Source organism: Notamacropus eugenii, chromosome 2, assembly GCF_028372415.1.
Source record: "Notamacropus eugenii isolate mMacEug1 chromosome 2, mMacEug1.pri_v2, whole genome shotgun sequence".
Classification (NCBI taxonomy): domain Eukaryota; kingdom Metazoa; phylum Chordata; class Mammalia; order Diprotodontia; family Macropodidae; genus Notamacropus; species Notamacropus eugenii.
The window spans coordinates 506,283,905-506,303,355 of record NC_092873.1 but is presented as its reverse complement, the minus strand read 5'-3'; the positions used below and the strand labels follow the sequence as shown (position 1 = coordinate 506,303,355).

Sequence of the window (19,451 nt, the reverse complement as noted above, 5' to 3'; positions counted from 1 at the left end):
CAGGAAGCCTCTGGGGACCCCCTCCAATCCCCAGCTGACTCTCCCTTCACTCTCTGGCCTCCAAAGTGCCAACCCACCCTCACAATACACTTGGGCTGGTATATGGTATTCTAGGTGGGCTGGGCTCTAGCTATACTCTTCCCTTCCTACACTGAGCTCCCCAAAGGACAGGCAGGGACTTGGTCTGATGCCTCCAGTCTGATCTGGGGGAAATAGCTGGGCAGGGGAGTAGGAAGATAAATCAACCTTCCTCCTCTGAGCTCCTTGGATTCCCCTTCTCTAAAGTGGGGAGATGAGACTAGCTGGCTTAGTATAATAGCTCCTGATGAAGGGAGCAGAGAGCACAGAGGGGGATGGGTAAATATTTCCTGCCCTCATTGCAGATTTCTGTCTGGCTGGCTGGCTTCCGGTGGGTTTGGATTTGGAACCTTTGAGAAAGCTGCCAGCTTAGCCCCTCCCTCTCTTCCTTTCCCTCGGCAGGGCTTGAGGTTTCCTTTTGGAGCCCTGAACCCCTTTCTGTTACGTTTGACCCTAGCCTGGGAGTTGGCAGCTGAGCCCCTTGTCCTCTTCCTCAGCCCAGGCTGTCAGCCAGAGGCCTTTGTGGACCTTAAAGTGTTACAGGACCCTGGAGGTGTGCTATCTGCACAGGCCACCCCCACTTCCCTCACCCCCTAATCCTTATAGAGAGTCTGGTTTCTCTCCAGGCTCAGAGCTAAGCACTGTTTAAGCTCCGACTCCTTTTGGATCCTTCTCCTGACCTCCCAGCTGCTGCCCCCATCCCCACCCCCGCTGCCTTACATTGGTATTGTATGGCCATGTCCTCTCCCCTTCAGAGACTAAGTTCTGAGTGAAGGATCCCCAGGTCCTAAGACAGAGTGTTTAGCAAGTGCTGGGCTGATTGATTGGGTAACTATTATTTCCTGCCTTGTACAATCTCTGTGCACCCTCCCCAAATTCTCTCCCTGTAGGTGCTTTGCCCAAAGAGAATGCCAATTTTTATCTCAGAAACTTTTTTTTCTTTCTTAAAAACCAATCTAAATCACTCAGGCTCCCATTAATTAGCCAAAGATAGGGCCCAGGCCTACTTGATTATTTGGCCCTGATTGGTTCAGGATGAATTTGTAAACAGAAATTGTTTCTGTTTTGGCCAAAAACCCTGAGCGTCTTCTCTCAGATCAACTTATTTTTTTGACTAAAGAGGCCATTCTCTGCCTCATTTCTTATTAAACTTTAATCATTGAATGAGTATTGCCTCAGTCAAACGGAGATGCTTTAACCTGAAAAGGCCAAGGTCTCGCACTGTATCCTAGGCTGACTCCAGTTATCCCAATCTGGCCACTGGATTCAGATGGCTCCAGAGGTGAGAGCGAGGCTGGTGACTGCACTGCCCTCCCTCCCTTACATCCAATTCACTTGCATGTCATAGCATCACCTCCCTGAGGTCATGGTCCTCTTTGAGAATGAAGGGCAATCAATATAACTGTTCTTTGAGTTCCTAAGGTCTCAGCCTGGATTCTTGAGGTTGGGAGACCTGGGGGTGGGGTGGGGGCTAAGGCCAAAATCACCTAGGCTTTGCCTGAAGACTAGATGAGGTAGGTGACTCTAGGAAAGAAAAAAAACACCAGGGGCGTGAGGGAGGATGGGACTGGGTAATCCCATTGTCCTTCGTCCTAAAATCAGGGCACACCCAGGCCATCTCTGGGGAGTGGTGCATTCTTGGAAATGAACCCTAAGCAAATCCCTTTCCCTTTGAGGGCCCCAGTTCCCTGATCAGTAAGATGAGAAAGTCGGCTGGCTCCTCAGGGTCCTCTTCAGCTTGCCCGAAATCCCTTAAGGGGCTACAGACACACGGGGTCCTAAAGAACACAGGGAATGCAGACGCTCTGGTTGCTTCTGCTTCCCAGGGAGGGGCTGCCCTGGGCTGGTGCAGCTGGCAAAGCAGTGGGCAGGCAGCTTTACCTCCCTCTGAGCCCCAGAGCAGCAGACTGAACCGGTGAGCAGTGGGGTGTCATCGGTCCGAACCCTAACTACCCCTTCCCCCAGCGCAGCCGTCCTGGGCCAGCAGGATCCCTGGCAGGACGGGACAGATGGCAGCGGAGGAGCCGGCAGGGGTGCGGGCACTGCCTAGCGACAGCGGCCACAACAGCCAGCTCGGGCGGGGCCGGCGCGCTCCCTTCGGAGGCTGGCTGACCAGCAGGGAGGTGACCCACTTGGCCGGACGCGCAGGTGACTCAGGTGCCCTGGGGGAGTTTCAGGGAGGTGGGCTGGGGGTGAGAAAGTCTGGCCCAGCCCCTCTGGGAACAGCCGGAAAACGGGGCAGCCTTGGGGGGGGAGGGAGACGGGGGACCCCAAATCCTCCAGGAGCGGAGCCCCGAGTCAGGTGGGACCCCGCGGGCCGGCCCCTCCCGCTCCCGCTCCATTTTGCAGATAGTTTGTAAGGTTTTACAGTATTATCTTCGGACCCCGCACACGCCTGGGAGGTCGGCCCTATTTTCGTGTCCTTTTTACTGGCAGAGAGACCGCCGCACAGAGAGGTGCAGCCGGATCTCTGCGGGATCACACGGGCAGGGGCTGCCCACGGCCGCCACTCTCGGCTGGAAAGGGAGCCCGCGTGACTTCCACTGCGGGCCCGCCCCCTCCCCCATCCCACGAAGATCGTCGTCCTGCAAGGCCACAGCCGCAGGCGGCCCCAGACTCGGAGAAGAGGCGAGGCTAGGGGCCACCCGCGACTCCCGGTCTTGCCATGGCCGGGAAAAGGCTCGCAGAGCCCGGCCGGCCGGAGGAGGAGGAGGACGAGGCCCCGGCGCGCTTGCGCAGTAGCGGAGACGAGCGGGGGACGGTGCGCCTGCGCAATGTGGAGGAGCCGCCTCGCGTGGCCGCCGTGCCGGGCTCTCGCCGGGGCTCCCAGGTCGGAGCCATCCTGGCTCCGTCTCGCCGCGCTTCGCTGGCTGCTGCCCTGGGGCCCGGGCCTCGGCGCCCCTCGTGGGGCCTGGCGCTCTACCCTCTCCCAGGGGCCCGTCCCAGGCGGGCCCCAGCGCCAGCCTTGGGGGCGTGGCTGGGTCCCGGCCCCGCCCCCGGCGCGCGCTGGGAGGCGGAGCACGTGCAGCTCGCCCTGGAGGCCCTGATGAGCGGGGCGCTGTGCGGCGCGCGCTACTCGGCGGGCGGGGCCGGGGCGCTGGCGCGCAGCCTCTGTGAGCTGGTGCGCAGGCGCGTGCGCGAGCTGCTGCCGCCGCGCTACAAGCTGGTGTGCTCCGTGGTGGTCGGGCAGCGCGCGGGCCAGGGCGTGCGCGTGGTGAGCCGTGCACTCTGGGACGCCGCCAGCGACGGGCACGCCTCCGCGTCCGTGTGCGCAGGCGCGCTCTTCGCCGTGGCCGTGGTGCACGGCGTCTACTGCGAGTGACCGGCGCGGAGCGAGCCCAATAAATAAACCGGGCGTAGAATAAATAAAAATAATTATTGTCATAAATAACGCCTGTGGGGAGGGGAGGGGGGACGGCCCTCCAGGGGCAGCGACACCCCCCGGGACAAAGGCCCGGAGGCTGGACCTGACACTTGAGGGCCCGGCTCTTTAAGGTCCATCTCCTAGTGGGGAGACCCTCGACCCCGCTTCCCTTCCTAGCCAGTTGGGGTAGCGTCTGGGGGCGCCTCCAGCCCCCTCCGAGGGCCCGCAGGGTGGGCGCCAAGTAGGCCCCTAGGCCCCGCTGCGCTGCCTGAGCAGGCGCAGCACGTAGCGGAGCCGTAGCCGGAGGTCCGGGGCACAGCCCAGCCTCTGCAGGTGAGGCGCTCCATAGGTGCGCGCCCGGCGGTCCCGGGCCACGAAGGTGATGAGCAGGGGCTCCCAGCCGCTCAGGATCAGCTTGGTGTGGTCCACGTAGAAGTTCACCTGGGCAGGGCAAGGTGGGTCAGTGCAGCCCCCCTCCCCCAGCCCCTCCTGCACCCCCAGCCTCATCTGCGCCCCCAGCCCCTCCTGCGCCCCCCAGCCCCACCTGCACTCACCTGGACCGTGCCATCGCTGAACAGGAGAAGCAAGGCCTGGTCGGTCTTGACCCACTGCAGGAGCAGGGGAGCAGGGCCTTCAGCCTCGTCCACACTGGGCAGGTCCCCTCCCTAGGATGGACAAGAGATACCTGGTTAGGTCAGGCCCCTTCTGGTAGGGCTGCTGGGGGAGAGCAGCTGGCTCAGCCTTTCACCCAGGCAGTAGAGACTTGCCAAAGACTGCTGGTGCTCCGACTTCACACCTCCCCCAGCACCCCAACCTACCTTCATGAGGTTCTGGTCCATGTAGGAGGCAAAGTATCGAAGGACCCCGAGCTGGCCCTGCAGCTGCTGAGGGACAGCCTCCACGGGGAAGGAGAAGTGTTTGGTGTTGGTTGGGTTGTAATGTACAGTCCTGGGGAAAAGTAGGGGTCAGAGCTTAGGGGACCTCAGAGAACAAACAACATAGGCAGAGCTGCTTTTTACACATGGGGAAACTGAGGGCCTTCCTGGAACCCTCAGGTAGAAAGGAGCTGGAATGGGGTCTGAGTCCAGGGATCTTTCCCCACCAGGAGGGAGGGCTACTTACTTCCTGTTGGAGGACAGGGCCATGTGGGTGCCATCATTGAAGAGGACGGCCACCTGCCGGGTGGACAGCTGATAGCCAAAGCCATACTTGTTGGAGTAATCCACCCACTTACTGACCCACAGCAGGTGCTCTGATGAGGCCAGGGGTGCTGGGTTCTGCTTAGCTGAGAAAGGGGCAAGAGGAACAGAAAAGAATGAGAGCCTGCCCTGACCCCACAGGCTTCCAGAGATGCCCACCCTCAGCCCTTCCCCTTCCCCTGAGCAGACACCTCCAGCCTGGGATCTCACCCACTCTCACCAATTACCTGGGGGCATGAAGGCCAGGCAGTTTCGGAGGGCACACAGGGTAGACTCCATGACTGTGGCTGCTGTCAGACACTCCTCAGACCCTGGCAATGTGTGTGTGGGGAAATGAGGGTTCATCGAGAAGGGCTCAGAACAGTTTCCTAGGCTGCCCCAAACCAGGGCACCCCTGGGAATGTCCCCTCTTCCCCCAGCTCACCCTCACAGCTGCTGCCCATGGCTGCTAAGGACCTGGGGGAGCCCTCCTCAGGGGCAGACTCTGCTAGGCTGGAGGCAACCTCAGCTTCCTCCTAGAAAAGAGGGAGAGAGTAATGTGGGGGCAGGGCAGGTGAGAAAGAGGAGGAGAGGTAGTCCTCCCCAGCCACTCCCTGCCATCAACCTCTGGGGTCCCTGACTGTGACAGTCACACCCACAGCCAGGGCTTAATGAGGCAAAGGCAATTAGACTAGGATGAAGCTGGACGCTGCCAGGCCCCTTTCATCCCAGGATGCTTCACCCAGCAGCAGAGGGGTGAGTCAGGCTGGGTCACCAAGGTCAGGAGGGCCAAAGGCACCTGCCCCCACAGCCCTAACTCCCCTCCTCACCTGGGCATGCCTTGGTTCCTTGGAGCTGCTCTGAGGGCAGATAGAGGTAAGCACAAGGTCACTGACAAGGCGGGAGAGATTGTCCTGTTCCTGGAGAGCTGTCTTACCTGAGCACGAGAAGGCCACCAGAGCATTATTGCTCAGCTCTGCCCAGGGCTCCCCTCCCCTAACCCTCCATGGCTCCCTTCTGCTGCCCATCACACCCAGCTTACTCCTGTTCTTCCTTCGGCCAAAGAGGCTCTTGGTCACTTTCGTAAAGAGGCTTTGGGCAGGGCTGGGGGGGGTCAGGTCAGGGACTGTGGTGCAGCTGCTGGGGGGCAATTGAGCTGGTGTATAGCCCTGAGAAGAGGAACAGAAGCTGTAGGACATGATGGGGCCCTGGCAATACCCCTGACCAGAGACAGGGCTATGCACCCCGGGCTGGGTACAGACCTTGGTGAAGAACTCATGCTGAAGGATCTCCTCCAGGGAGGGTCGGTCTTGGGGTACAGGGCGAAGGATGGAGCCAAGGAGATGTCGGGCAGACGCAGAGAGGTAGGTAGGCAACGTGTACTGAACCTGCTTGATGCAACGGTATGTCTCCTTCAGGTCAGCCGTCTCAAAGGGGGGGTTCCCACACAGCAGTGTATACCTGGGGGGAGTGGCCATGGGCCATAAGCTCAGTGGGCTCACATCCAGAGCCTCATTCCAACCCCAGGAAGCTCTGATTTTCCAAAGGTGCCAAGCCCTATGTCCTCCCTCACTCCCCAGCCCAGGCCCCTTTGAGGGACACACTTACATGACACAGCCCAATGACCACACGTCAGACTCAGGGCCATGACCCTGGCGTAGCAGCACCTCAGGGGCCAGATAATTGGGGGTCCCACATATGGTCCTGAGGGCACACAAAGGATGGGAGGAGTTCAGAAACACCAAGAGTCACCTGAGGTCTTTGGTCTCCTGTTAGAACTGCCAGCCACAGCCTTATCCTTTCAGCTGGCCCTTCCCCCACAAGCCCAGTAGGCCTTGCTGATGCCTGGAGATGGGGGGTGGGGGGAAGAGATGTTTGAAAGGATACAACTGCCTGCCTCCCCCGCCTGGCCCATTCCTAGCTGAGAACAAAGACCCAGACTGTCTCCAGGTCCCAGATAACACCCCCTTGTCCCAGGGACAATAGACAGCCATTAGAGACAGAAGGCCACACTCCCAGCTGGTCCCTCAGGCCCCTCTGGTTAAGAAGAGGCTCCCCAAGACCCCTGCCACCTACTTCTTCCTTTGATCCTGGGGCTCCAACCGAGCAGCCAGCCCAAAGTCCCCAAGTTTTAGTTCCATGTTCTCCATGATGAAAAAATTTCCTGAGGGCCAAGAGTCAGCAGGAGTATGTTAGGGATGGGGCACAGTCCAACTGAGCCACGGTTGACTCTTCCTATCTGATCTCCCTTCCTGCCCCTCACTTTGGCGTTTATGCCCTCAGGTACCCAGGGAGGGGAGGTAAGACAGGACTTCCTCCTGGAAGTCCTCCTGCACATTCTCTGGGCCACTGACTGAGCTAGGGTCCCTCTCCTGGACTCACCCAGCTTGAGGTCTCGGTGGAGGACCCCTCTTTGGTGGAGGTAGCGCAAGCCAGCAATAACCTGTCGAAGGTAGTATCGGACCTCGGGTTCCAGAAGTGTGTGCCTTGCCTTCCAGATGTGTGCCAGTGACTAGTGGGGTAGAAAACTGTCAGGAACCTTAAACATGGAATTAAGGAAAGCAGGGGCCCATTGCAAAGAGCCCCAGATGCTCTTATGTGGCCTTGAGGCTTTCAGTCTCCCTCTCTGTGAATCAAAGCTCCAGGCTCCTTCCCAGCTTGGCTACTCTGGTGGCTCTGGGATGGAAAGGGGACCTGTCTTCCTTTTCTCCCTTTAGGAAGTTTTGAATGGGAGTTTTTCAGGAGGCTAGCAGGTTAGAGAAGCAGCTCCTTAGTCTGATCAGGCCCTCTACCCCCCATTACTCCAGGGGAGAGTCCTCACAGGGATCTCAGGAGGCTGGAAAAGTAGATCCGGAGGGGCCTTTGAGCCTAGCCACCCCCACTGACACAGGAGAAAACTTGAGACCCGGAAGGTAGCCTTGCCTTGGCCAGGATCCTGAGTTTCAAAGTCAGAACTCAGGCCCTCTTTAGACTGACAGGCCCTCTGGTTAATACCGACCCCCCACTAGCCCCTCCATGGGTGGCTGGGGTAAAGAGCACCCTTGATTATCCCTTTCTTTGTCCCCTGAAACCTAAACTGGGTGCGCGGTGGGCCTCCAACCTTTCGGCTGCAGTACTCCAGAAATATGTAAATGCTGCTCTCATCCTCGAAGTGGTGTGAGAAGCGAACGATGTGCCGATGGTGGAGGCTACGATGCAGGGCGATCTCCTGAAGGATCTAGGAGGGGAAAGGGGGCCACTCTGGCCACGGGCTCCTCCTCCTCAACTCCCACCCCTCCCCTCCTCCAGAGTCAGTCCCGGACCAGAATGGCCTCAGCTAGAAACATCCTCCCCCCTGACTTACCTTCTCTCTCTGGTGTGGCTTGGCCACCCGGCTCTGGGGAATGACCTTGACCGCGTAGGTATGGCCATTGCTGGTGTCCGTGGCCTCATAGCATCGGGCGAAGCCCCCCTGGATCGGGGATGAGGAGGCCGTCAGGGCGCTGGGGGCTTCGCTCGGCCGGCCCCGCCTCCCTGCTGCTGACTCAGTCTCCCCTCCCTCATGGCAAAGAGCCGGCTCTTACAGCCGGAGACCCTCCCCGCGCTCCCGGGGTTCAGATCCGTGGCCTCGCCCCTTCTCTACCTTGCCCAGGAGGCGGCCCCGGTGGTAGGTGCGGCCACTCTGCGGGTCCCTGATGAGGCGGGTGGGGTCTAGCAGCGGATCGGCTACCGAACGGCCGCGCTCGGGCTCCTGGGTCCCGGTCCCGGGGTCACTGTCTCTGCGGGGGGCCCGGGCTCGGGGCTCGGGGCTGGCCAAAGACTGCGGGTACAGGCAGGCAGCCGGCTCCATGGCCGAGGCTCCGCGTTGCGGGAGGGCCAGAGCCCGGGCCCGAGATCCGCGCACGCGACTCCGGCCTCCTGCCAGTCTTCCAGTCTGCCCGGGCAGCTACGCTCAGCTCTCAGCCAGAGGCCGGGGGAGCCCGGGCGTTTTTATCAATGAACTCCGGCCCCCCCACCTCCCCGGCACCGCCCACCGGGGAAACGTAATCGGGAGCCCCGCCCCCGAAGGAGGGACACCCGTCGGGTTCCCGCCCCTTTCGTGTCGTCATACACAGCCCCGCCCACGAGAGGAAATGACAGCAGGAAGCTCCGCCCACAATTCGAAAAAGGGCGCGGCTATCCTCGGCTGGCCCATCCTAGGCCTATCCGCCGCTGCCCCCCGACTTTGCTCCGCCCCGCGCTCTTGGGGTCTGGGTCCCAGAACCCGAGTCCGGCCCCAGGGGCTGGCCTTGCTCTGGAGGTCCGAGCGCGACCTGAGGCGCGAAGAAGATGAGGCGGAGCGATGCGGCCCCCCGTTTCTCCCCGGGAGGCGTTATCTCGCGTCGCGCACAGGGTTTCCTTGAGACCCAAGGCCCCGTGACTCAAGAGCTGGGATTCTCTCCTGTGCTCGGAGTACCCTCTAGCGAGCAAAGGGGGCACTGCATGTTCTGGAGCAGCCGCGCAGGCGCACGGAGTCCCTCTAAGGCCGACCTGGGCTTGGCGGCTGGAACGTCTAGCACCATCTGGTGACCAAAGCGCGTATGTGACTTGCCATAGCCGGAAAAGTAAAAGATACATTGTTTCTGGGGCAGCCCAGCTCAGTCCCTGTCCTGGCTGGGGATCGGCTCCTGCTCAAGCAGCTACCCAAGATGTGCTCATTCCAAACAGCCCGCGTTCATAGCACAGAGGTGTTGGCTCCTCTTGGAGGAGCGTGCGCATTTAGAGTTAGTGAATATATAGTAGACGTATATGGACAGTTGTGAATACATAGTGCATGTATATATAACATGTATTCCTATATGATATATAAAAATACACACATATGCATTATGTATACATCGTGTATATCAGTATCTATATTTTTTGTTGTGTTCATCTCGAACGTCGTTCATTCGCTTCCTATTTAGTATATAAGGATATTTGTAAATGTTGTCCCTGATAGAATGTGAGCTCTTCGAAAAAAGGACTGTTTCCTGATGTCTAGCTCAGAGCAGACATTCAAATGCTTGATTTTCTCGGTTTGTTTTTGTAAATGTAACACGATTCTAGGGTAGACCATACTCATCGTAGCCTCTATGGAGTGACTGACCCTCAGCCTGCTGTTCATTATCATGCTCATTCTCATTGTCCAAGATTCTGGGCTATTTGGATATTTCCTTTTTAAATACTAAACCTGCAACCACTCTCAGACTAATTAATCAATTAGCTCTGTACCTTGTTTATTAAATATGTATTACATAGTATCAATATTTATTAGTGCCAAATGTTTATCTAACAAACTAGAGCATCCTCTTTTTCCCATAGCCAGTTCATCTCTCTAGATCTATCAAAATCTGTAATCTCGTAAACTTGCATATACGGCAAACTAACTTGCTGTACAGTTTGTTAGCAACTTAACTAATAACAAAACATAAAAACTTACAATGTTTTATCTGTGAGAAAAATCAAAACCAGTCACCTTTGACTATCACTTTTACTCTTGACTTGACCTCTGAAATACAGCTGTACCAGATTATAGCTAATCTATTAAGATTCTAATTTATTAGAAATATGTGTTAAATTCAGTTCTCTCAGGGAATAAGTTCTTTCTGTCTTCTCACAATCTCTTCACAGCGGTAGCAGAGAACTTTCGAAAACAATCCCGGAAGCCTTTCCTAATCCCTCTTCTGCCTTCCTCTAGGTGATTATCTCCCGTTTGCTCAGTTTATGTTTTGTTTGTATGTTGTCTGCCCCATTAAACTGTGGGATCCTTGAGAGCAAGTACTGTCTTTTACCTTTCTTTTTATCCCTGGCATGCAGTAGCACGTAATAAATGCTAAGTGACTGGAAATGCCCTGCTTGCAGAACTGTCTAGGCTAACTATGGGTTTCTTCCAAGACTTCTGTCTCTATGCTCTTACTGGTGAGCTCATCAGCTTCCCTGGGTTCAATAGTCATCTCTTTGCATATCATTTCCAGCCCTAGACTCTCTCCAGAACTCTAGTCTCACATCACCAACTAATGATATATCATATTTCAGACTGGATGTTCCACTGGCATTTCAAATTCAACATTTCTAAAATTGAATTAACTCTTTCCTCAAAAAAACAAAATCCCTTTTTCCTAGCCTCTCTTGTAACATGACAAATACCAACATCTTTCCAGTCACCAAGGCTCTCAATCTGGAATCACCTTTGACTCCTCAGTCTTTTTATCTTCCTCCCATCCAATCAGTTCTCAAGGTCTGCTGCTTTCTCTCCTCTGACACTGCTACTACCCTGGTGCAGGCCCTCGCCACCTCTCACTGGGGAGATTGCAAATAGGTGGCTGCTTGGTCTCCCTGCCTTTAATCTCTACTCATTTACTTTACTTTATTCAACCTCCATGTGAATGACAAAACGATTCTAACCACTTCCCACCCAATAAATAAATTGTCCTACTCAATAAATTCCATTGGTTCTTTATTGCTTTGGAGGTCCTCTGTTTTAGACACTTAAAATTCTCTACAACTTGGCCCCTTCCCCAGCTTCCAGTTTTCCCTTCCCATTACTTCCCTTCACATACTCTATGATCCAGCTATTTGCTGTCCAAAGCATACAACCCCCCATCTCCTATCTCCATGCCTTTGTATTTGCTGCATCCTGTAACTGAAATGCTCTCCTCCTCATCTGTGTCTTCATATATTTGGCCTCGTTTAAGAGTCAACTCAAATCTCATCTTCTGCCCGCCTTTCCCAGTCCCTCCCCACTGCTAGTGCCTTCTTCCCCTCTAAGTTGACCCTCCCACTACTGTGTATCTACCTAGTTATTTTCATGTTTGTCTCTACCCCATTAGAAAGTGAGCTTCTTGATGATAGGGACTGTTTTTTTTTTTCCTTTTTGTATCCCTAGCACTAAGCATAGCGCCTGCTGCTGGGCCATTGCCAGACATCCTGACCTATGTCTTATGACTGGAGGAGAGAGTGCGGCTGATGACCTTATGCAGCTCTGCCTCACTTAAATCCAATTCACTCATGAGTCAAGATATCATCCTGATGATGTCATAGATCCCCTTCAAGAAGGATGGACAAACAACAAGCTGTGAGTAGTAGTGGCTTCCTTGGGGACCCAAATGGACAGTTCAAGTTGGGCCATGCTGCCAGTTGTTGTGGTGCTGGTTGTGGTGGTGATTCTCCTCTTCCTCTCTTTCCATCTCCCCCCCCTTCTCCTTTTTCTCCTGTCCCTCTGTCCATTTGGGAGTCATACCCTTACGTGTGTGTTCTCTTCAAAGGAATATAATTTTTGATTGTTTATACTTCACAAGGTATTTTGGGGTTCGGGAGCTAGATCCCCCCTGTTTATTTATTTTATATATATATACATATATATATATACATATTTTTCAGAAAGCTAGGACAGTTAACTGTCTCATGTACTTTTTATATACAATTTCTTGAAATATAGTTCTGGAGGAACAGACTTTGAAAGAGCCCATTGTGATTCAAATGGAGCTACTTGACTATGCCTTTAAACCCAAATCATTGATTGGCAAATAATAGGTCCCAGTCCAAGACTCTCTTGCTCATTGTTTGAGTTTTGATAGTTTAGAGTGAGTGTAAAAAGCAATTTTTTTTCTGTTCTGGCCAGAAACTCTGAAGGTCTTCCCCTCCCAGACTGATTCTTATATGCAGGCTTTGCCACAATTCTTACCCAGTCCTTAATCATTGAATGGGTGTTGCCTCAGACAAGCAGAAACATGGGAAAGACCTTAGCTTAAAAAGGCCAAGGTCTCCCAAGGCATCTGGGGTCATCTCCAATCATTTTGACCTATGTCTTGCCACTGGATTTACATAACTCTGGAGGAGAGAGTGAGACTGATGACATCACACAACCCTCCCTGACTTAAATCCAATTCACTCAAAAGTCAAGATATCACCCTTCTGATGTCCTTTTGGTCCTTGGTCCTTTTGGAGAAAGAAGGGCCAAGGAATGAACTGGTTGAGGCTGGTACTTGGTAAATGCTTAATACATTCTTGTTGACTGATTGGATGCTAGTAACATATTGGTGCCTATGAAACTTTCTTTTTGTCATCGATCTCCTTGGAGCAGTGGGTCAAAGAATAGGAAATTTGAATCACATCATTTTATTCACATCATTCCAGACTGATTTCCATAACTGCTGGATCATTTTACAGCTCCGCTAGCAATGCAGTAGTGTGCCCGTCTTGCCCACCTCTTATCATCTTTGCCAATTTTCAGAATATGAGGTAAAACTTCAGAGCTGTTTTAATTTGCATTTCTCTTCTGGAGCAATCTTTCATATAGTTGTTAATATTTCTTTGTTTTCTTTCTTCCCTCTTTTGGTTTTTTTGTTTCTTTCCTTCCTTCCTTTCTTCCTTCCTTCTTTACGTCTTCTCTTTATCTCACCTAGGCAAGAAGTTCAACAGCTACTCATGAGCCTGCTCCCACTCTGATCAACACAGGAGTTTGATCCGCTCCATTTTGGACCTGGGCTAGTTCATCCCTCTTGATGGCCCCCTGGGGCCCATCCTGGGGTTCAACACATTAATTCAGAGCGTAGTGTGGACTTTCTATCAGTTTACCCTACTAGAGCTCAGAATTCTCAAGGTCAAGAGATCTTCCAACCTCAGCTGTAGCCTCGGCATTCCTGGTCGTTGGGGTTATAGATGTTTAGCAGCAGGGCTGACTGATTATTCTTTTGAGAAGTATTCATTCATCTCCTTTGGTCACTTACCTATTAAGGAATAACAAATACTTACTGACTGATCAAGCTGTTTTGTTACAGTCCCATCTTCCAATATTTCTTTTTTCTTTTTCTATTCTCATGGGATTTCTTTCTCTCATAACCTATCCGCTGTATTTCATAGACTTATAAATGTGTCGTTCTTGTCAAGCCAACGATTCTTAATATATTAAGCTCTTTGATAAGTTGCTGCTCATTTGCATGTGGTACTGATTTATTGGATATTGTTTGCCTCTCCACATGCTAATTACTAGGGTATGTTGTACAGTGAATGTCATCTTCAGGGCTCCGTGTTTGTTGCTTTATGGTACTAATTTGCATATCCGTTTTACAGTTTTGTTTGCTACATATTAACTACACTTGACTATTGCTTTATTATTTTATTACTGTGTGGTACTACACATTTGGTCCTGATTTAGCTTTATGGTTTACTCAATACACTTTTAAATAATGCTTGAACAAAATGGAGTATGAAATGATGGGAAAGTTTTGTGATATAAAGGATATAAAGACACACATATTCCTTGATCCTAGGAGTATATACCCTCCACATGATAACAGTGCAATTTCCCAATTCTCTTTCTCCCTGTCTGTCCAGTCCTCCTCAGTCTACTTGGCAGAAAATTCCTCTAGGTTATGTCCACTAAGCATGCATGTCCTCCAGGGTACCACCATCCTCCCAGTCACCCAGACTTGGAAACTTGTTTCATTCATTCCTGACTCCTCACTCTTACACACCTGGAATTTCCATTCTGTTCCTGCCTTCACAACATCTCCCCTGTACTTTCCCTGATCTTCACTCACACAGCTACCACCCTGCTGAAAGACCTTCTAAAAGGTCTTCCTATCTCAAGTACCTCTCACTACAGACCATCTCCCATTCTGGGGCCAAAATAGTTTTCCTAAAATGCATATCTAACCCTACTCAATAAACTCCATTAGCTTCCAATTGCCTCCAGTATCAAATACAAAACCTACTATTTGGCTTTTAAACCCTTCATGGCTTAGATGTTCTTTGACTGAATCCGAACTTTACAGAACAAATTCCCATAATGAAAGGATCTATTTGGTAAAACTTGGGCTCAGTCAAAGGACCACACCCTAACCCCTAAATCACCACATGTGGCCTTAGCCCATTCCTATCTTTCCAGTCCTCTTCCACTGAACTCCCCTTCATCTTCTCTACCCTGCAGTGCAGAGTAGAAGATCTTGCCTGTTCCTCCCATGAAAGCCTCCATCTCCTGACTCTATGCTTTTTCTCTGGTTGTCTCCCATGCTTGGAATGCTCTCCCTCCTCATCTCTGCCTTCTGTCTTCTCTGGATTCCTTCAAGACTCCTTAAGATGATTTTGCCAGTCTCCCCTCCCTGGTTTTCTCCCCCACCCCTCACTGCTCCTGCCTCCAAAATTATCTTTCATTTATGCAGCTCTGTGTAACATGAGGGGCACCAGTCTTACTCTCTCAGGGGCAAGCCTGTTTTATCTCTCCTCGGGGGGTGATGCCACTCTTCTCTGCTGATGGCAGAGCCCCATTTAGCTGTCTCTTTCCCCAATCTGGGGAGCCAGGGAGTAGCACACAACTTTTATTTAAGCTCTTAACACTGGGTAGTTTTTATGAAGGCACATTGAAGGCAAGAAAAAAAGTAGAAGCATTGCCCCCACTCCAAACCCCTGGGAGTATCCTCTTCTTGTACCGCCTTGGTTTCTGGGGGCTTAGACTTGAATTTAGCCCAGTTGCCACATAGCATTAGTCCCACTAAGTTCATGTCTAGCTGCAACCTGTCTGACAAATGGGTCTGCCTCTCAGCTCCCCTGGCCTGAGTGACCAAAAGCCACTCCTTGCTCCTAAGGACACTGATATTTCTCTGGCTGCAAACCCAGACTTTGGAAAGATGGGATGACAAGAAGTCCCCTTGACCTTTTGAACTCACAAGTTCATAGTTTCCACTCTCTTCAGTGGTCACCTAGCTCCTTCACAGAGTGAAGTCTAGGATAATGCTGAGCTTACAAACCATAGCCATTGGAAAGATGGTGGTTCCTTTGACCAGAAAAGTTTGAAAGAGAAGGTTTAAGGGAAAAATGCTTTTAAATAAATCAATCATCTAAGTCGTGTGGACAAAAGTAGTCAGTGAGGACTACTCAGAGCAGCGAGGAGATTTCTTCCTAGTGTAGCAATTCAAACATATTGCAGGTCCTAATCTTGCACCTGTATAGAACCTGGGGCCAGGCGGGCAGGCTAGTAGCTCAGGAGGGTTGAGAGGTGAAAGGAGGAACTAGTCTATATCTATGTAATATGAGCACCCAGTGAACCCTGAGAAAGCTTCTAAGAAAGCCCTGATAAACACACTATGATCTGATGGAATCATTCAGAGTACCACCTTGTGGTCACAGTGTATAGTACACTCTTAGTTGGTCATTTAATTACATTTTCTATAGGTTGAACAAAACAGCGTAACAACACAGGTGTGGTAGTTTTAACAGCACCACCAAGTATACCCCTAACATCCATGTCTGGCTTATTTGTAATAATAACTCACATTTCTACTGGTGATAATGTTTAATATAAAATTTTGGAATAATCTCTTTGTTCTCTCTGAAGCAAACTCAGAGAGTGCCTCTTCCTATGTCAGCAAAAGCCAGCCAAGGCCGACTCTACACTCCTTAAGGAGACCTTTAACCTAAGACACTATATCTTGAATAATGAGGCTTTCCTTTGTATCTTATTATCTATAGACATATACTATGTTATGGCATATTAATGGTAAAGAAAAATAGACATCTTAGGTCGTAATTTCTATTGAACTTTGTTTACCCTTTCCTGTCAGTTATCTGTTTAGGGCAGGAAGCCTGCCACTCACTAGTGGTGGGATTTTCTTTCTCGTCACTGAGACATATGTTTACCCAGCTGGAATTGCAAGGCCTGACCAACATTACTTTGTTAATTGTCTTGTCTTACTAAATTTATGATTTGTTCAACTAGGAGAGTTCCTTTCTCACAGCAAAATGTATATAAGCCAGAAGATTTCTGCACTGGGTAGCCAGAACATTTCTGGCTCCATAATGCATTATGTTACCGTTGTCTTTAATAGGGAATTGATTAATTAGTTAATTAAATCATAAAATGTATAAATTTAGCCATGTTGCCTTTTCTCTAATTAAGTTTTCAGGTCAACAGTTATGGCGCCCAAACGTGGATTGGAACTGAGGAACAGGATGGACATTGCCTCATCTCGCCAACGCCAGGACTCCGGTGCCAATAGGAACCGTTTTTCCTAGAGTCCTGGGCCTTGACGGGGTCGGGGTAAGTCCTTCCATTCCCAGCTTCCAAAGAACTCAAAAATTCCCTTTAAAGATAACTGCAGGACAGAGACCACTCTGCGTGAAAACGCCTCTGTATTAATTAGGTCTCCTCTGAAGATCGATCTAGGGAAATCAGCTAGCTATGGGTCAGTCAAAAACTAGAAGTAGAAATCTGGCTGACAAGACCCCTGCTTCTTGTGTGTCAAGCCGTTACCAACCTGATGATCACAGGTATAACTAGCACTAGTGTCAATCAATTAAAGATAGCCCTAAATTATGTTGGCCACCACAGGGCTCTTTTGGACTGGTCAAAGTTACTTTATCTTACAACCAAATTAAGAAAGGCCAACAAAACAACTAGCCAGCAGTGAGAATGTTTCATCCTGGGCTTGCTGACTTGGCTGAGCGAGAACAAAAGACAGATAGCCTCTTCCCTCTAAGGCTGGGAGCTGCTTCAGCACCTAGCCGTATCCTGGCAAAAAAATCTTTTCTTCTTCAGGGGCTCCAGTATGTCCTTCCCTTCACTCCCTCCATCCTATTCCTCACCCCTTTCCTTCCTCCCCTTCCCCTTGAAGGCCTCTGATCTGGGGAAACTGATGGCACCTAGATGCAATCTTTCCCCCTCCCCTTCCGCTACCTTAGACCTGAGGAAGGCAGCCTTTGTTCAAGCCTGCGCTGCCTCCCTCCTCCCCATTCCTTCTCTCCACTTTCCTTTAAGGACTCTGGTCTTAAAGAGGACAGTTACAATCCACCTAAGAACTAGAGGCCTATTCCCATGGGGCCTGTTCCTTTAAGACAGTCAGAAACTTTGGGACATCAAGGCTCCCCACCCCTCCAAAGACCACAGGGGTACTCTGAGCAAAGGCTGCAGGATTCCCCTTTATTGTCAGACCTTGGATTCTTGCAACCCCCTTTCCTCAGAATGATAATAGCCAATTCATGATGGGGATTTCTAGCAAGCTTCTAATTGCCTTCTCTCTCTGGGTTGTTTTTTTGTGAGTTACGTTTGTATTTGTCCTGTTGTCAGTTTGTCTGTTGGTGTATGTCCCTGTTCGTATCATGTGTGCTGTGAATGAGTGTGTTATCTTGTAAGATTTAAATGCAAGCAGCCAGACTTCAAGGGCTGCAGCTAGGGAAATAAATTAACAAACAAAACTTTGAGACTTTTCCTTGTCATTCTGGTCTGGCCAACCTGGAATTACAATGGAAAGTTAGATCATCTTAGGGAAAATCAATTTAGCAGATTTGTATGTTGTGAAATTTATCAGAAACATTTGAGGAACTGATCATTTGAAAAAACTCCCAAGATTGTGAGTAGCCCACCTTTCTAGGTAAAGCTTGGAAATGTCCTAGACATTCCGCCCACCCTGTCCCAGTACCTGCGTATCACCTTAGGGGCTCAGTAAATTCTGCTGCTGTGGGAGGTTGGGGGAGATGGATGAATCAGGCCTGTAGCAACCATTCTCTACCCTGCCTGCGAAAGTCACCACTGGGACATCAGTTTCTCTGCTCTTGGTAAGCTTCACTTCTCTGTTCAGTTGCAAAAAGTATTTTATCTCTGTTTGACCCATTTTCTGATTTGTAAAAATAATTATGCTTATTGTTATGGGATCAAAATGATAAAATGATTGTAAAATGCTTAACATAATGACTGGTATATGTTACATACAACATTATTATCTCTCAAATGTAATTGTTACCTTTGAAGTGGTTTTAATTGCTAAAAGTAATAAGATCAATAATTTCTGGAAATGCAGATTATACCATCTGTAGTTATTGTTGTTTTAAAACTATTTCTAGGATTGTATTTCTGAATTTCTCTTAGATTGTGAAAATTGGACCACTGTAATCTAGAAATAGTGTTAGACAAAGCAATTTTTAATTTGAATTTTGTTGAAACTAAAAGATGTTGGGAAAATTGTGTAACACCAGTTATGTTACTTTATCAGTCCTGCTAACTTTATCTTATAATGTTTTGTAATTGTCATTTAGAAAATCAGGTATTTTCACCTTTATCTGTTAAAAAAAAAAAGTTAAAGCTTAACAATTTGGCTATCTTCTATGAAGTTGTAGGATTGTTAACTAAGTTATTTGGGATTACTGTTTGAATGCTGAAACCTAAAATTGTTAAGTGATTCCTGTGTATGGAAAGGAGGGAATGGAGTGAAAATTTTATTTAGATTCCCTCTGCCCATTCAGAACAGTCCCACAGTGGAGTGAAAACTTTATTTAAATTCCTTCTATTCATTCAGAACAGTCCTCCCATTCCTGTGGGTAAGATCATCAGTCCTAGTAAAGGAATTTGGTTGGTTAATGCAAATTCTAAACAATGAATATTACTTGCACAGAAGTTGTAATAGAGAGAATTTTTAATAATTGGTTTTTACATCAGGACAAGTTTTAAATTTGAGAAGGAAAGATGTTAAATGGAATCCCTTATGTGTGTGTGTCCTGGTAAATCTTTATTGTTTATTGTAACTCCAAGAGAGTGGAAATAACTGTTATCTGACTCTAAGCTGTGATTAGTGAGACTTGCTGTTTAAGGTAAAAGGCATTTGGGACCATAACTATTTTTGGTTTTGAGTTTGAATTTGGGTACAGTTGTCTGCATTAAATCAGTATCTGAGACTCATGCCACAAAAGGAATATTTCTCACCTGACTAAACACCGAGGGGACAATTCTAAACTCAATCCAGGATGGGATCCCCCTGGCTCAGTTTCCCTATTGTGTTCCTTTAAAAAGGAATGTTTCTCACCTGTCTATTCCTGAGCCTGGCTATGAAACAGATACTGCA

At 50.1% G+C, this 19,451-nt stretch overlaps 2 protein-coding genes and 1 long non-coding RNA gene across 4 annotated transcripts; 2 read left to right on the top strand and 1 right to left on the bottom strand.

Annotated features, from left to right (window-relative positions):
* Window positions 1–1,223: 1,223 nt before the first annotated feature.
* Window positions 1,224–3,484, top strand: DYNLT4 (dynein light chain Tctex-type 4). Of its 2 annotated transcripts, none has more exons than XM_072649221.1 (2): window positions 1,224–2,226; window positions 2,515–3,484. In XM_072649221.1, exon 2 carries the CDS (start codon window positions 2,744–2,746, stop codon window positions 3,398–3,400), a length of 657 nt encoding a protein of 218 aa, XP_072505322.1. In that variant the 5' UTR covers window positions 1,224–2,226; window positions 2,515–2,743; the 3' UTR covers window positions 3,401–3,484. The 2 variants fall into 2 exon arrangements, with proteins under 2 accessions (XP_072505322.1, XP_072505323.1); XM_072649222.1 differs by having other exon boundaries at window positions 1,224–2,235.
* Window positions 3,436–8,638, bottom strand: PLK3 (polo like kinase 3). Its single transcript, XM_072649218.1, has 15 exons — window positions 8,243–8,638; window positions 7,964–8,071; window positions 7,721–7,837; window positions 7,003–7,132; window positions 6,697–6,784; window positions 6,229–6,324; window positions 5,883–6,081; window positions 5,663–5,789; window positions 5,451–5,557; window positions 5,066–5,156; window positions 4,869–4,952; window positions 4,565–4,727; window positions 4,261–4,390; window positions 3,997–4,107; window positions 3,436–3,883 (listed from the first exon to the last, which is right to left on the bottom strand). Exons 1-15 carry the CDS (start codon window positions 8,447–8,449, stop codon window positions 3,692–3,694), a joined length of 1,950 nt encoding a protein of 649 aa, XP_072505319.1. The 5' UTR covers window positions 8,450–8,638; the 3' UTR covers window positions 3,436–3,691.
* A 129-nt stretch (window positions 8,639–8,767) lies between these two features.
* LOC140530043 (uncharacterized) lies at window positions 8,768–11,942 on the top strand. Its single transcript, XR_011975778.1, has 3 exons — window positions 8,768–9,177; window positions 10,252–10,318; window positions 11,507–11,942. It is a non-coding gene; the product is annotated as an uncharacterized lncRNA (long non-coding RNA).
* Window positions 11,943–19,451: the final 7,509 nt, after the last annotated feature.